At 23.3% G+C, this 17,503-nt stretch overlaps 6 protein-coding genes across 6 annotated transcripts; 2 read left to right on the top strand and 4 right to left on the bottom strand. All coding sequences in view use genetic code 6, as the record gives it.

Annotated features, from left to right (window-relative positions):
• Window positions 1-1,354: 1,354 nt before the first annotated feature.
• Window positions 1,355-2,056, top strand: TTHERM_00355270 (fumarylacetoacetate hydrolase family protein; the record flags this gene model as incomplete). The annotated part of the gene is made up of 1 exon (XM_001010425.1): window positions 1,355-2,056. One exon carries the CDS (start codon window positions 1,355-1,357, stop codon window positions 2,054-2,056), a length of 702 nt encoding a protein of 233 aa, XP_001010425.1.
• A 387-nt stretch (window positions 2,057-2,443) lies between these two features.
• On the bottom strand, window positions 2,444-3,043 carry TTHERM_00355260 (AAA domain protein; the record flags this gene model as incomplete). Its single annotated transcript, XM_001010424.3, has 1 exon — window positions 2,444-3,043. One exon carries the CDS (start codon window positions 3,041-3,043, stop codon window positions 2,444-2,446), a length of 600 nt encoding a protein of 199 aa, XP_001010424.1.
• Window positions 3,044-3,966: 923 nt separating this feature from the next.
• On the bottom strand, window positions 3,967-5,142 carry TTHERM_00355250 (linear amide C-N hydrolase, choloylglycine hydrolase family protein; the record flags this gene model as incomplete). Its single annotated transcript, XM_001010423.1, has 1 exon — window positions 3,967-5,142. The coding sequence occupies one exon, from the start codon at window positions 5,140-5,142 to the stop codon at window positions 3,967-3,969; it is 1,176 nt and encodes a 391-aa protein (XP_001010423.1).
• A 1,278-nt stretch (window positions 5,143-6,420) lies between these two features.
• Window positions 6,421-7,915, bottom strand: TTHERM_00355240 (hypothetical protein; the record flags this gene model as incomplete). Its single annotated transcript, XM_001010422.2, has 6 exons — window positions 6,421-6,563; window positions 6,617-6,823; window positions 6,875-7,118; window positions 7,174-7,429; window positions 7,479-7,731; window positions 7,798-7,915. The coding sequence occupies 6 exons, from the start codon at window positions 7,913-7,915 to the stop codon at window positions 6,421-6,423; spliced, it is 1,221 nt and encodes a 406-aa protein (XP_001010422.2).
• An 836-nt stretch (window positions 7,916-8,751) lies between these two features.
• Window positions 8,752-11,465, bottom strand: TTHERM_00355230 (hypothetical protein; the record flags this gene model as incomplete). The annotated part of the gene is made up of 2 exons (XM_001010421.1): window positions 8,752-10,755; window positions 10,821-11,465. The coding sequence occupies 2 exons, from the start codon at window positions 11,463-11,465 to the stop codon at window positions 8,752-8,754; spliced, it is 2,649 nt and encodes an 882-aa protein (XP_001010421.1).
• A 1,197-nt stretch (window positions 11,466-12,662) lies between these two features.
• Window positions 12,663-17,400, top strand: TTHERM_00355220 (hypothetical protein; the record flags this gene model as incomplete). Its single annotated transcript, XM_001010420.2, has 3 exons — window positions 12,663-15,108; window positions 15,169-15,363; window positions 15,440-17,400. The coding sequence occupies 3 exons, from the start codon at window positions 12,663-12,665 to the stop codon at window positions 17,398-17,400; spliced, it is 4,602 nt and encodes a 1,533-aa protein (XP_001010420.2).
• Between the last annotated feature and the right edge of the window lie 103 nt (window positions 17,401-17,503).

Here is a 17,503-nt window from a genome sequence, read left to right as displayed (position 1 = left end):
AATAATTTTTATTAAATTTTTTAGAAGTTAAAAAAAAACTTGTTAAATTTACTATAAATCAATTTTAGTTTTTTAGTTTTTAATTATTTTTTTATTTTATATAATAAAATATATATGAGTTCCTGAATATGAACAGCTTAACTATTTAAACATGTTGATGTCTTTAAAGTTTTATTAAATCTTAACATTATTTTTTTACGAAACTAGTATATTTATTTACATTAATTTTTTTTCTCAAATCTTAAAGATACAGATATATTTTTATTTATTTTCCAGGTTTTCATTAAAAATTGATTTTCATTAATATTTCTAAATTATTGAAGACCATTTTTGATAAAATTTGATAAGAAAATATTTTAGATAAAAAAATTTTTGAGTTTTAGTTGATATTTTCTAAGAATATTCTTTTTTTTAAGTAATTAAATTTTGCTTTAAATAGAATTTAGATATGAAATAGAGTAAAATTCAACAAGCCTTGCACCCTTATAAGCTGAGAACTCGTTTAATAAAATTTAAATATGAGTTCCCGAATATGAACAGCTTAACTATTTAAACATCTTGATATCTTTAAAGTTTTAATAAATCTTAACATTATTTTTTTATGAAACTATTAACAAATAAGTAAATTAAACATTAATTTTTTTTCTCAAATAAATCTTAAAGATACAGATATATTTTTATTTATTTTCTAGGTTTTCATTAAAAATTGATTTTAAATGTATAAAACTATTTTCATTAATATTTCTAAATTATTGAAGACCCTTTTTGATAAAATTTGATAAGAATATATTTTAGATAAAAAATATTTGAATATCAAATAAAATTTTAGTAGATATTTTCTAAGAATATTCTTTTTTTTTAAGTAATTAAATTTTGCTTATTTAGATATGAAATAGAGTAAAATTCAACAAGCCTGGCACCTTTATAAGCCAAAATTTAACATTTTCATCATAAAATCCATATTTAAAAGTGGCACCTGTAAAATTTTTGATCCTTTTGGTGCCAATTTAATACAGTTTTCACTGTGTTTGTAATGTTCCTGAAATAAATTAAATGAAAAAAGAATAGATATAAATTATTAGAAAAAAAGATATGAGTATTCAATATAATAATAAATGACATCTGTACCTAATTGCTTCTGGAATAAAAAATAGAAATATCTTAATTAAAATTACACTTAACTCAAAGCATTTTTGATAAATGCTAATATAAACAAAGATATCGATCTATCTATCTATTATAGTATTCTTAATAAATTTCATATCTAAATAAAATATCTATCTGATAATAATTTAATTCAAAATTTTAAGTCAATTAAAAAATAAAAAGTCTAATTAGTACTAATCTCAAATAAATGGAATAACTATTTACAAAGGTTTTAAACCCCAAGTTGAATAAAATATTAGCCATAGGTAAAAACTATGTTAAACATGTTAAAGAAATGGGTGGTAGTGAAGTTCCTAAAGAGCCTGTTATATTTTAGAAGCCCCACTCTTCTGTTTTACCTAATATCTAAAAAGGATAAAAGGTTTAATTCTTCACTAAAAATGAAGTTCATCATGAAATTGAACTCGGTTTCATGATGAGCAAAGAAGCTTCTCATAAAAGCTTTTAAAAATCAGGAGAAAACTGGTAAGATTATGTTGGGGGTTATTTCTTAGCTCTTGATTTAACAGATAGAAATCTTCAAGCTGCTGCAAAAAAGGCTGGATTCCCTTGGGATTTATCAAAAGGTTAAGATAAATTCTTACCCATAAGCTCATTTATCCCTAAAGAAAAAGTTCAAGATCCATACAATTTGACCTTACATCTCAGAATAAATGGAAAGACTATTTAAAAAGACAATACTGGTATTATGCACTTTAAGATCAAAGATTAAATCGAATATGCAAGTAAATTTATGACCTTATACCCTGGTGATCTATTTTTAACAGGAACTCCAGATGGTGTTGGACCTATTAAGCACGGAGATCACGTTGTTGCCGAATTACTTGAAGGAGAAAATGTTTTAGCATAAATTGATTTCGTTGCTGAAATGGTTGCTCCTGCTCTTTGAAGATTTATATAAACAAATAAATAATTTTTGATTGTCATTTGCTTATATTTTTATTAGTAATATTTTTAAAATCAAAACTTAGTTAGTTGATTTTTTAAGTTGCTTTTGTGCAAAATTTCTGGAAAATTTCTTAATTATTTCTGGCATTACCAGAAAACTAATTAACTATGTAAATAAAAATAATTTTTGTTAAATATTTATTATCTATCTAGCTTAACACTTTATATTTGAATTATATTAAATGCATTAATAAATAAATAAAATAGAATTTTATAAATTAAAAATAAATAGATGCTAACTAAATAAACATATTAGTTATAAAGAACTGTACAACTTTAAATTGTTTTTAGTATGGCTATTATAGAAGATAAATTTTTTATCTTAATTTCATTATATTTTCTTCAAACTTTACAACCAAGATAGAGCTGATTAATAAATAAAATTTTTAGGAATTCTACCATCTAAAACGATAAATTCTTTCTCTCTTTCTAGCAATTACTTAATGCATTCAACTTTGTATTTCTTGTAATCTGCAATCACACAGTCTTTTAGATATTCCATAGTATCATTCCAAGGACCAACAAGTCTACGCTAAATAACATTTTCATCATCTAAATGCATGAAGATAACTGCATCAAAAATATTATAAAACTCAGGAACATAAAATAAAGTGAATCCATCAATCAAAAATAAGTATTTTCTGTTTGGATTAATCTGCTTTAAGGAAAGAGAAATGTGATTGATGAATTTCTCCCAATCAACAGCTTCTTTAACTTCCCAATTTCCTTTTAATACTGAATAAATATACTCATCTGGATGATAAAAAGTATCCTAATGAATAAGAATTAATGAGGTGTTTGCATCATTTTAGAAAAAGCTCTATAATTCTTTGCCTAGTGTTGTCTTACCACTAGTTGAGCATCCAGTGAGTGCTACCATAAATACATTTTCAGGTATTTCTGGAAATTGATATTATTCACTACTCATTATTACGAAATTGCTAAATTCGAAATTGCTAACAATAATAATTATATCAAGATATTATTCTTTGCAAAAAAGTGATTTTTGTTTTTTAAATACTCCAAAATTTGGTTCACCAAAAAAATAAATTGTTTCTTTAATTAAACTACAAATTAATATTCAAAAATTGTGGAGAAATATCATTATTTCAATAATTTACCATTACCTTTATTACACACTACATATATATTTATCTACGTAGGTAAATAAAATCATAGAAGACTTTATTTATAAATTTCATCAATTTATTAAAATTTGGCACTCTATGTTGAAACAAAATATTTTTTATTTGATAAAAAACATTAATTCTATATTCAATATACAATATACGAATAAATTCTTTTATAAAAAGATAAAAACCTATCAAATTTTGTATTAAAATTATTAAAAATTTTTTATATCATAAAAACATATCATGAAATAGAATCTTTTTATTTTATTTTAATATTTGGTACCTTAAAATACTTAATGAAGTTAGGGTATTAATATTAATTACCAAAAATTCAACTCTAATATTTAATATATATTTTACAAAATTTTTCTTATTTCATTATTTTTTAAAATATTATTTATTTCAATTATTCTATGTTGGGGAGATTCTTAATTAAAATACTAAAATGCTCAGGCATGCAATTACTCGTCATTATTTTGTTTATTGTGAACATTGTTTTGAGCTTTTTACATAAAAAGGTTTTTCAAATTAAAAAATTAACCTCATTATTGAATCTTTAAATTGTTAACTATTTTAAGTTGCATTGAAAAAATTTTAATGAAACTAACTAAAATGTTCATTAATTAAATTTTATTTAAACTTTCATAAAAAAAATTGGTCAAGTAATTGAATTAAATATTAATTTAAAACAATTAAATTTAGTCAACACAAACCAAACTCATAAAATAAAAATTAATATAAACACTGTAACAGCTTACAAAGTTTATTTGTATAATTTTTATTATATTTGCTGCATAATAGGAGGTGGATTAAACCATCTTGTAGAGTTGATAAATCCTGTTTTAGGAACCATAATGTCTGTTGCAATAGTTGATTACACAAAGTTAGGTTATTAAGATAATATGTTAAACATCTCTTAAGGTTACCATGAACTTTAGTTTAATTACGACATTTTTTATTCACAAGGTAGTCTTCTGTAATCACTTTAAGGATCTGGTATAGATCTGTCGTAATTTGTTTAACATATAAACCAAGTAGATTCACTTAATGTTGTTTGTAGACTATTACTTTCTCTATTTTTTTCAATCACATTACCTTAATTTCCAGAAACTCCAGCGATATTTAAATAGGCAGGCATTGCTACTTTAGTATTTAAAAGAGTATTTAGGGCATCTTAATATGTTGTATTTGTCTATAAAACTTAATATATTAAATAACAAGCAGGAATGTACTATTGTTTGAGGTAACTAAGTGATTATTAATCAACATCTCTCTGATTGATCGTTATAGAAAATCCGTTTGGAACTACTCCTGTAACAACTATAGCAGTTCCAATTACCATATCAGCAAAAAATACAGTTTTTCCATTTCTTTAAAACTCTATATTTGCAAGCAGTGGAGATATTTGTTAAAAAAAACCATAATCTAAATTTCTTCCATGCACTATACTTCCATCTGGATTTCTTGCTATGATACTTGTGCATGCTATTGAACCTAAAATTTCATACATTTAACTGAACAATTAAATGCTAGTAAATGATACTCCTGACAAGTCAGATATTGCTTGGAGTTCATTTAAAAAATTAGGATCTGAATATAGTGGAAAGAGTTATTCTATTTATTTGAATCCATCAGAAGATTACAGAAAGTTTGCAAACATTTAAATTGGGTTTTTGTAATTTGTGATAATTTCTCTCCACCTGTCTTTGTAAGAAAGGTCCAAGTTCACTTTGTATTTAGGTAAATTTACTCCTCCAAAATTTTACTAAAGACTATCATAGAAAGCACATTCTTTCGCTTTTTAATCTTGATAGATGCAATATGAACTTAACTATGCTTAGGTTAATAGTAAAGCAAAAGCAATAAAAAGAATTGCACTTAGAATATTTTTCATTTCTTTTATTTTATTAAATTTATATTTTATTTAATATTTCTATAAAAAATTAATTGCTATTAACTGATTCCAATTTAAAAAATAATTACAAATAAATAAATAAATTATTTCAATGAATAAGACAAATAAATTAAGTTAAAAACTCAAATGAAACTTAATTTCAAATTGTTCAGGCTGATTTTGTTTATAAAATTAGTAAATTAATTATAAAAATGTAAGAATTCAAAAGAATTAATTTTGTTTTATAGCATTGTTTCCACTAGATGTTAGATTTGCTCAGAATTTCAAGTTATTACAATTTTTTTAATGCATTGAATTTCATGCAAAAGAAAAAACTTTTAAATATTGAAAAATTGATGGATTTAAATTGATTATTAGCTCTTATTTATTACTAAAAATGAATAAAATACCAATAAAATAATTCTCAAAAAACTGCTCCCTCCCTTATTTAAGTTAATTGAATATAAAATATTTTAAAAGTTTATAGAAATAAATTTAAATATAAATTCATAATAAAATATACTTACAAAGTTTATTTTTATAAATGCTTTGTATTGAATTTGATGTTCAAAAAGATTTTGGTATTTTTAACTAAGAAATAATATCAAAAGACGCTGCATTCAATGAAAATAGAAATATTTTAATAATTACAAATAAATATAATTACCTAAAATGATTTGTGAAATAAAGTTATTAAGAAAGTTTTATATATATTTTTTTAAATATTTGAATTTTAAGGAATATAATTTATTCATTTGACTTAACAAGAAAATGATTCTAATATATAAATAAATATAAATACTATGGAATTCATTTTTTTTATTTAGACTATTTTTTATTTAAAACTTTCAAAATTTTTTTTTATTATTAAATTTTTTTATTTTAATCTATTTATTTTTAAATATAAATTATTAGATTTTAAGCCATGAATATTCTTAAATTTATTTATTATCAAAATAAATATTTTTAGAAATTTATATAAAGTAAATAAATATAAATAACATTGATTTCATTTTTTTTAATATGTTTTTTTATTCTTAAGTTTTATTATTTCAATCTATTTATTTTTAAATAAAAATTGCTAGATTTTAGGCTATGAATATTTAAAAATTAAAGTTAGTATTAAATACTTCATTATAGCATAAAAACTTATTTAATAATCATAGCTAACTAAAATTAGGTTTTTTAATATCCTATCTTTTATCATAGATTTTATTAATTAAGTAGATATCTAATTGTATTTATTATTTTACTCTTTTAACCATTCATCTAATTTTTTCAAAAAATAGAGCATTTTTCTAGTATATTTTGATTAGATTTTTTTTTAATTAAATAAGACTCTATAAATTCATCTCCTTATTTGGTGCATTCTTGCAAAAGTTTCAATGAGTAATAATTAACATTTTCATCGAATTTCTAGTCTATTTAAATATAAAATGTTTAGCTTTATTTTTGTTTAATAACAAACTTATACTTAATTGATTGTAATTTTCTATAAAGTGAACTGAACTACGAGGGATTTGAAGTTTATTTACTACCTACTGTATTTTTTAATCTATAACTTCGCTCATTTTCATTTGTTTTTCATTTTCACTCATTTATTAGTGTTTATCAAACACATTTTTCATCTTTTTTTCTACTAAATCAAGTCTGCTCATTACTATTTGAGGCTAAAAATAGTCTTTTTTATATTTTAAAAATTAAAACTAATCAGAATTATATATATACCTACTTTTTTTTCTAAGAGAGTCAAGCATCTATCTGTAAAATTAAGTTTCTTCTTCACCATTTGGTATTTCATCAAGACTTCCATCAAAGACTATTATAACACAGTGAGGTAAATTTTATAATGACTATTAATTTTCTTCTAATATATCATCTGGAAAGAGCTCTGAACTCTTTTTCCAAAACTCCCATAATAAATATGCATATCTAAAGCTTCTTTGTTAGACAACACTCATATTTTTAATTTTACCCTTTATTACAATACAAGTTTAAATCAAATTAATTAAATAAATGAAATTTATTTACTTCTATAATTATGTTAAACTGCTGCATTTCTTATTCACTCAGAAATATTTATCCTCTGGTATCTAAGCAATTTATAGAACTATTTTCTATAGTAAATGTGCTATTACCTGTTTCGATTAGTTAATGCTTACCCTTTTTTATTGGTATACTTGTTAACTTTTTGGTACCTTCATTATGATGCAGTGTTTAAATAACAAAATCTTTTTTTATTTCTGGAGGAAGATCTCCTTCTTCATTTAGAGCTTAATAAAATGTTCTTTTATTTTATATTTTCAATTACCATATTTATAGCATTTTTAAAATACTTTATCAGTGAGCTCTTTCCTGATCCTGTTGGGCCGAATAGAATAATATTTAACTGTTTTGGCAAATCTTCTCTGTCTTGTTTAAAGCCTTACAAAATTGTATATTCTTTCAAGCAATCTCTCATTTTTTAATTTTATTATTTTCTCACTTTTTTAATCACATTATTTTCTTCTAATTCATCTTCTTCTTTTAAGCCTTTGAATAATTCTTCATAAGAAAAGATCTTCAAAGCTTATTAATTTTGACAATCATCTAATTTATATTTTGTAAAATACAATAAAATGATTGAATGATTCATCACTTTTTATTTGAATTTACTTAATTCCTAATGAGAACTCTTCCTATATAAATTATTACTATTTTATTCAGTTGCTTTTTGATTGTTGATTTAAGAATTCTTTTTTCTGCGATCAGGAGGAGGCTTTGGAAATTACATAAATATCAAATTTAAAAGATATTGATTGTTCTAATTTCTATAAAATTTGACTAAATTTTAAAATATGTATTTAATTATTTCTGATACTTTTTTTTAGTATTAAAAACTAATTTACTGGCAAATGTAGTATTTATTATCCTGATAAATAGATAGATAGATGCATGCTATTAAACATATTTTTATTAATTTTTATATTTAAAATCATAGATTATTATTTTTATCTATTTATTTAAGTAAAGAGACATAAAGTATTATTTCACAATAATATTTTAATTTAATTAAATCTCTTTTATTCAACAAACACCCTTATAGTAATTTACTAATAGAAGATTTAAATTTCTTTAATTTATAAGAATGTGAATGAAATTGGGTATTTAGAAATTAAACAAAATAATCAATTTAAAATTAATAAATAGCAAATATCAATCAAGATAAATTTTAGATATTTCTATTGAATTAAATAAATTATTTATTTTATAAAAAAGGACTTTCAAATATTTTTTTTATAATTTATATATCTCATTTACCAAAAATCTCAAATTTGAAAATATTTATTTTAATTAATTTCTAACAAGGTTAAATTACTAAAAAAAATATAAGGGGTGTGGGCGTAAATTCATGAGAAGCACTATGTAAAAATAAAAAAAAGTATATTAAAAATATAAAAGGATATTTATCTAATAGGATTTAAATGCAACATAAATTAAACTATTATTTTAAGATAACTTTTATATGTAATAAATAGATGTTTAAATGATAAAAATATGTTTCATTATTATTTATTTTAAAATTTGTATTTAAATTAAGACATTCATAAAATATTAATTAATAAACAATCACTATTAGCGTTTTTTGGTTTACAATTCTTTGTAATATTTAATTGATTATTCACATATACTATATAGTTTTTGCTAGTTTTTAGAAGAAAGCTTATGGTTGATGCAAAATATGTTGATGGCTTTAGACAAATTATCTGTATCATTAAAGTTAAATTTAACTATTTTCCCATTTTCTAATTCTAAATTGACTCTAAAGTGATTAACTTTTGCTTAGGATTTTTATATACTTTAGAAAAGTACATTGTTGTCAAATCTATACTTTGATTTTAGCTCTTTAATAAAGCTAATTTACTCTCTGTTTTCTTAAAAGATTTCAGAGAATGTGTTTGCTTATTTATGTTAGGCTATAATTTATTAGATTTATTAAACTATTTAGTCTTTAAGGTCGAGGCTAAGATTATTTTACATTATGAATTCTTATGCTTAGATCTCTGGAAGAGCATTTTCTTCAATAAACATAGAAACATTCTACAACTTTCCATTCACTTCTCCTTAAACTTATATTTCTCCTATATATTTATTCATTTGTTGAGGGTTTTGCTAAAATTAAGGTATTTAAAAGTTATTCTTCATTCCAAGTGCGCTTGAAGTTCTGTTATTCACATCATTTTACATTTCATTGTTGTTTTAAATATTATATTTCGAGTAACTTCTATCTAACCCTTAGTTGTAATAATTTTGAGTTGCTTTTTTCTTTTATTATAATTCTTGGTAGTCATTTTCTATCAAATCTTAGAGTATTTATTTGTTTTATTTGCAAATGTGAGTGACTTAAGGTCTAGAGTGATTTTTAAAATATTTATCTACATTTTAAAGGTATTTTTTTAATTTTTATTCAATCACAAGTGAAATTTGTTTCACTTGTTTAAGCTAACCTGAGGAATTACATTTTTATAATAATTTATAGGTTAACGTGTGAGGTGTGTCGTGTTCTTCAACTTCTAATTATACTATTTTGTTTTGAATTTCTATATTCAACTTCATAATACAACTCTAAGAAGGAGTGTTTGAAGTAACAACTTGCTTTTGTATTTTTCTACTGCCTAATTTGTTTGGTGTTAGAGATCTCTCTAAATCCATGTTTGTATTACTCTACCTTATTCCTAGACTACTTTTATTCCTTCTTAGCTCATTTAAATTCTAGTCCTTTTAATTTTATTAATTAACCTTGTTTATTAACTTGGTTGGTGTTATTGATCTAGGTATTTCGCTATATTTATTTAATTTTATTTCAGATTGATGGTTTGATTTATTTAAATTTTAATTATTGATACTAACATCAAGATAATTCTACTACTTGTTGTATTATTTTAAGATATTCTTTTCTTTAATTTCTTTGGCTTGCTATGAAATATTAGGACTGCTGCTTCTTGAAATTTTTGTTGCTAACTTTTATATCAAAAAATCTTGATTATCACCTTGAATTAGACTCGTTTTAAAAACAGGTGGTTATTTTTCTCCAGATAGTTTAGGATATGAATAAGTTGTACATATTTCTTATTTGAATGGAGACATCTTAACTTTTATTTAATGATTGTACTCTTTTTCATCCTCACCTCGAAACCTTAATGTGCTTAGAGGAGAATCATTTTCAAATTTTTTAACACTGCTATTATAATACATAATGCTCTGACTTGTATCTCTTTTTCTACTTATTAAGGACTGTTCTGGTGATTCTTATATATTTGAAGTTGACATAATTTTAGAAGCAGATTTCATTCCTTATTATTGCTAATTTAATAAATCTAGTTAGCTTTTCTAAGCCTCATCTTACATTTTTTTTTCTTCTTAATGTTGTTTTAAAGCAAAAACTAATGAATTTTCGAATATAGATTTTCTAGATTTTTATGCAGCTGGAGGAGGAGATTGTGACACTTACTTTGGTTATAATAACATAGGAGGTGGTGAAAAAGATTGATGCCATGTTTTTTATTCCATAAGCGGTGGCGGCGATTGAGATACTTATCTTGTTTATTTATATAAGTCTAATTAATCTAAAACCTTTTTTATATTTTTAAAATGAATATTAAAAAAATAAATAAATAGAGAAAGTAATAATTTTTTACATTTCTTGAAGTCTTTTACTAGCTATATTGATCTAATTCATTATTAAGTATAGGACTCCATCCTAACTATTAGTCTTGCTTCTAGGAAAATTATATGATTTTCGGTTTGAGTAATTAGTTCAATGTAGTTGAATCATCGGAATTTACTTTACAATGAATAATTTAAGGATATTCTGTTAGAAGTTCTGAAATTTAATACTCAAAATCGCTATTTTCATGAATTTTAAAGCTGAAATTCTAAACAAAAAAGAAAAGTTGAGAATTTTTTTTATCATAATTATTCTCATCGCAAAAATGTAAATAATCTTCTATAAATTTAAACTACTCATTAACATTTTCTTAGTCTACATTGAGTAATAGTATGATAATATCAGACTTTGAAAGCTGTTATTTTTCATTTAAATTACTATCACTAAAAAAGCGAAACTATATTTATATTTAACCATCTTACAAAGATAATGTATTAGAGCTATCTAAATTGTCTTCTGATTAAAAATCTCCAATTTCCCAAAGAAGCATGAAAAAATCATAATTCGACATAGATTTTAGATTTACAATCGTTCCACTCAATCGAGCTGGTTCCTTTTAAGCAGGGGCTAAAAATTTAAATGGAGATTGCTTACTTTAATTAAACTAAGAGAACATATTTCAAAGTTGAAAATAGCAGTAAATATTTTAGTTATTGAGCTAATTAGTTAATTAATCAAGTAAGTATTTTTATTAAACAATAAACTGCAAAAACTTTCTTTCTACTTTAACGAATATTTTTTTTCAATTAAATTTTAATTATTTAGTCTTTATAATTAATATCAATATGCTTTATCTAAATTTATTTGCTGTCATAAGAGCCAATTAATATGAACCAATTATTTCAATTTAAGATTTATGATTTTATCAAATTCTTCATAGTATTGTAAACCATTTGATGGAATTTTAAATAAATTATTATTTTTAAATAAATATATTTTTAATGAAAATAAAAATTAATTTTAAAACAATTTTTTTATATTTTGAGAATAAATAAATAAATAAATTAATTATATTTTATAAACATTATGATGGAAAATTCCCTCAAAAAAAAACTATTATGAAAATAAAGTAGAAATATATTAATAAATAATCATTTTTCATAAAAGCAACTATAATTTTCTTTTTGCTCTTATTAATATTACAGAAATAAATAAATAATATTTTATTTAGATTTTTTTGAAGTAAAATATTAACCAAATTTATATTTTACATATTTCGCATTGATATTTAATTGAACTAACCTATTAATATTTTTACTTTTTTAATATTGATACAATTATTTTTTATAAAACTTGGCTTCTTTTTTATGATATTGTATTTGCTAATATTTATTTTTATTATTAAATCAGTAAATAGAAATATATTTATTGTGTTTATTTTTTGATTAGATTAGATTAATTAACATAATTTTTGTAAAAAAACTGAAAATTTAATACACCTTGTTTAAGTAAGTAGATATTTTTTTTGAAAGAAAGAAATTCATATTGATTCATATATTTATTTTATTAAGACTAAGATTGATTTGATTATTTTAAAAATTAACTTTACTTTAAAAATCATTAAATTATTTTTTTAAAAACATTTTAAATCAGCAAAATAATAAAAAATTACTAAATAAATACTTTCTTATAAAATATGACAATAATTTAAATTGTTTAAAAATGAAATAGAACATTTAAAGTCTTAGAAAAATTATAAGCGAGAAAATTTATGATTAATATTTGATGATTTTACAAAAACGACTAAATAAATAAATAAATAATATTTATTATAATTAGCTGAAAAATTATATTTATTAACAAGAAAGAATATATGAATACATTTCAGAGTTAAAGATAACCCTAAACTTAATAGCTAAGCAGTTTTGGCATGTATAACTACTAAAGCTAACTTTAGTAGGGTGTTTAAAGGATGGGTACAGGTTAATTTGAATAAAAGTAGTAGCCATATTAAAATTAAGATATGAATTTACTGAGGACAATGCCTCCTTCAAATCCATCAAGCTCATAATTTGTTAGCTATAATTCTTAATCGAGCATTTAGGGAAATAAGAATTTTTAAATGAATTTAAATTCAAGTCCTTTTCAAGGGAATGCAACTCCAAAAGCAAACATGTAACCTACTAATTTAAATTTATCAAATAATCCCTCATAAGGATACACAAATACTCCAAAGAATAATAATTTTGGTGCTATGCCCTAAGTTTTCAGCAACACTAGCATTTAAATGAATACACCATTAAATCGCTAGCCTATTCAACAATAATAAAGTCAATATGCTTAGAACGTAGCACCACCTTAGATGTATTAACCCTCTAATTTTTCGAGTTCACTTCAGAGAGATAATAACTTTAATTAAAATGTTGCAATTAATATTTAGAATTCTACACCATCTCATTTTTAGAGAAACATGATTTAAAATCAACCTTAAGCTACACCTTTTTCTACTTCTCTCTATCCTCAATAAAACTCTTAACTCAGCAAATTCAATAGTAATAGTATTAAAGATATTCCTCAAAACGGAATTTAACAAAAGAAGATACAACCTATAATCACTGTAAATAATAAATAGCAAAGAAGTCATTCTAGAGAAAATGATTCTGTAAGGTTTAGCGAAAACACTAAACATTAAGATTTAGATGATATTGAAGTAGTTAATAGCCCTTAATATTTCAATACCGGTTCCTTTTAAGCTGCTAATACGCAATTATCAATGTTCCGTAAAGCACAGTAACGCAATTTATCAGAAGGAGCTAATAACAATTTAAACTCTCCTGATGTTTCTATGCTTTCCAGTAAGCTGAGAAGACAAAAATCTTTTTACAAATATAACAAAGATATGTTACCCGACGCTATTGATTCTAAAACTCTAAACTATTAATTCATTAATAAAATAGGTGATAAAGATGAGCAAACTTAAACTATTTTTGGATAAAACAATGAAAAAAGATGGATTTCCAAAAGGCCAAAACCAAAATAGGTAAAAAAGCTTGAAAATCTTCTTTAGTTAATTGAAACGAAGTATGGAATATCATAAAAAGAAGGGTGTATAAATATTTTAACTCGATATACAAATCCAAGTGATTTGAAATACAATTTATCTGAAAGAATGAAAGCATAAATTAAGCTAATTAAAGAACTAGAATTAGCTGTAAACGAAACATCTCTGACATTCTCAAATTAGATGCTTGAAATGATCGAAAGCTAAAAAACTAAGAAAGAAAAAATAAGAAAACTAGCAATTGATGGAAGAATTGACTTAGATTTAGAAGGACAATTAAAAGAAATTCATTTAAATTAACTTGAAAATTTATGCAAGCTATAATTAATTGAATACAAATATGATTGCATTGAATTTAATGGAGCTAAATAGACAGAGGAAGAAGAATAGCTCAAAACTCAAGAATCCTAATTATCTTACTAAAAAAAGATTACAAGTGAATTGTTACTACGAAGACTAGCTGATGCGATGGATCTATGCGAAACAGCAAGATCTATTATATCTCAGGTATAAGACAAGGACATAGATAAAACCTTTATCAGATAAAGTACTATCTCTCAAGTATAAAAGAATTAACAAGATAATTTAAAATCACAGTTAGTTATAGATATACCTCTTGATTAGGTTTTGAAAGATGCAGTCCATCTTATGTCTTAATCTATACCAAATTTTAGGAAGGCATGGGATATCCTTTGTCTAGATGAGTAAGATACCTAAAACTTATTGATTGACATACAGACAGGACTATTTAACTTAAAGCAGTGCGTTATCTATAAATAAATTAAATACGAACCTCTTAAAAAAATAATGCTAAAATACTTGTGTGTAGTATTTTTAGACATAAGACTTCCAATGCGCAAGAACAACGAATATAATATTTAGGTTTTTGACAGCTTTATAAAAGTGTTGCAGGATATGTAAGAAGATATTACATTCTACTTAAATTTAATTGAAAGAACAACTAAAGGCGAATAGAATTATTATTACAGTTATACTGTCAATGAAGAATTGACAAAGTAGAGATAATTTTTAGAATTCCTTCAAAACTACAGTAAAAACAGCATAGAAAGTATGCAAGAGCTAAAAAAGTAGCTTTCTGAAACTGTTCATCCCATGGATATAATGAGCAAGCACAAGTCTACCATCGACTCAATGAATCATCCAAATATAAGTCAAAAAGAAATTGAGTACATTTTTGAACTATATAAGAGTTCAATAGATCTTCAATAACAAGTTGAGTAGAGCTTACTCTAAATTGGTAAATATATTTTTTGAATATAATGATATAGTTTAATTTAATTTAATAAATAATATATAGATTAAAATAAAATTAAGTAAATATGCTCAGAGCTAGATTTACCTTATGATCACTTTTTGACAGTATTAAGTGATCAAATTTAGAAAGAAATAAACTCTTCAAAGCAGAGTTTGAAATCAATCGAGTCTTATGTTTTGAAGTATAGGTATGTAGAGTCTGATGTAGATGAATCAATCAAAATGCTCTAAAACTAAGGTTATTTAAATTTAATTTATATTTTTAATTTATTATAAATTATACTCAACCAACAATTAACTTATTTATGTTATAGGATTGAATCTCTAAAAGTAATGGGAATATGTAGATGAAGGCAAGTCTAAACTCCAATTAGAAGATTTAGAAGCTTTCTACAAATAACTTAAGGAAACTCTAGAAAGTATAGGAGCACATATTTATGATTCTTAAGTAAGGTGTAATATGAGTTCTATGAACTTCAAAAAAGCTAAAAAGATTTACATTTCTTTAAAAGCAATCCATAAAAAAGTATTGAGAAACTTGTTTTTACAAAAAGAGATTCATTTGATTGACTTAAAGGCTTTTTAAAGTTTAGTCAGCAGCTTGGATTTAACTGATACTAAAAGCGAAGCAGAGTTCAAAAAATTTTGCAATATGATTTAAGGAATACAAACAATGGTTTCCATCGATTAGGATAGCCAAGATTTTAAATAAATTTTAGATGCTAATTAAGGATTCTTTTAGTTGGTTGATCTTTACATGAAAAAACACGAGACATTTAAGAATGCTTATGAAAAGGTATAAGACTTAGCAAAACTGGGATCAGAGTATGGCTTTGAGTCGTTTAATGAAACATTGCGTTCTATCTGTATGAGTGATAGAAATCTTCAAAAATCAATCAATATTATTACTTCTTTCTCTTAAGAATTTCATAAAAGATGTATTGAATAAATAAATAAGAAAGCTATTGAGCAAAATATAACACAAAAGAATTAGTTGATTGATCAATTAACTATATACAAAAACGACATATATGCTCGTATTGAAAAGTTCTATCTTTTTATCTTCGAAACAGAGCAAACATTTGAAATAGTTGGAGGCATTGAAAATGTGTATTAAACAAATAAAATAGATTTCTAAAAATTTTAAGATTAGATCAAGACACTTCAACGTAAGTTTAAGAATTAGCCACTACATTTCCAACTATTAGATGGTTATCATTTGGAAGCTTAGCAAAATATTCTTCTCACAAAATATTTTATTGGGCTTAATAATTTTTTGATAAATTAGTCAAATAATTTGATTAAAACTATAATGCCAAACATGAAATAATCTAAATATAACAACAGTGATGATTTTGTGTCTTAAATTTAATCTCTCTATACATATAACGCAGAAAGTAAAATAGAAATATATCTTAAAAAGAGAAAGAACATAAATATAGAGATATATCACCGCTTTGAGACTATAGCACGCAGCTTTTATTCATTTTTTGAGTATGCTCTCGAATGCAACCGCATCCGCTTAGCCTTTACGGAGTGCTTTGAAAACTGTAAGGGAATAATTGATCTAGGAGATTAAAATTTCATATAAAATGTTAACTAATGTTTGGATCTTTCTACTAATTTCGACAAACGTATGGAAACGTTTATAACTGAAATGAAAAATTCTAAATTAAATTCCTTCTACCTTTTCTCAAACAGAATAATTGAAAAACTTAAAAATCTAGTCACTATATCTCTGCAAAAAATTGATATAAAATTCTTAGCCAAATTACAAACAATAATTCAAGGTGATAAATACAAAGAATGTCACATGAATTACACAACAGCTTATCAAGAAGTAAAGTCTTATATACAAAAATAGCAGAGGAAAAAACAAATAAAAGAATTTTTGGATGATCTTCATTCTGTTTATTTGCCTAAAGTGCGCATGAGTCTCGCTAATTCCTTAATAAATAGAGAGAACTTCTACTAATTTTTACCTGAGCTAAAGAACACCGAAATGTTTAAAGAGATTAAATTTATTAATGACAATTTTTAGCTACATAAACATAAAAACTGCGAAGCTTTCTTTAACTCATTATATGACGTTGTCCATTTATATGTCTAATAAAAGTTAAATTTGAGAGAGCAAAAAGATTTAATTGGTAAGGTTAGTGATCTATTTTAAAAGCACAACTAAAATTTCTAGATGAATTTATAGCGTGAACTTTCTAATCTATTCCAAACTATAATTAGAGATGATTATGATTTATCCAGAAATTTTAAAAACTGATTTTTAAATTAAATAAAGGAAAAATTATTATTTTATGCAAAAATAAATTTCAAACAAATACTTTGTTTTATAAAATAGTATTTTTTTTAATAAAGTTTTATTT

Source organism: Tetrahymena thermophila, assembly GCF_000189635.1.
Source record: "Tetrahymena thermophila SB210 genomic scaffold scf_8254697, whole genome shotgun sequence".
NCBI lineage: Eukaryota > Ciliophora > Oligohymenophorea > Hymenostomatida > Tetrahymenidae > Tetrahymena > Tetrahymena thermophila.
Note: the sequence above shows the minus strand (reverse complement) of the source record. Positions and strands in the feature narration are given on the sequence as shown.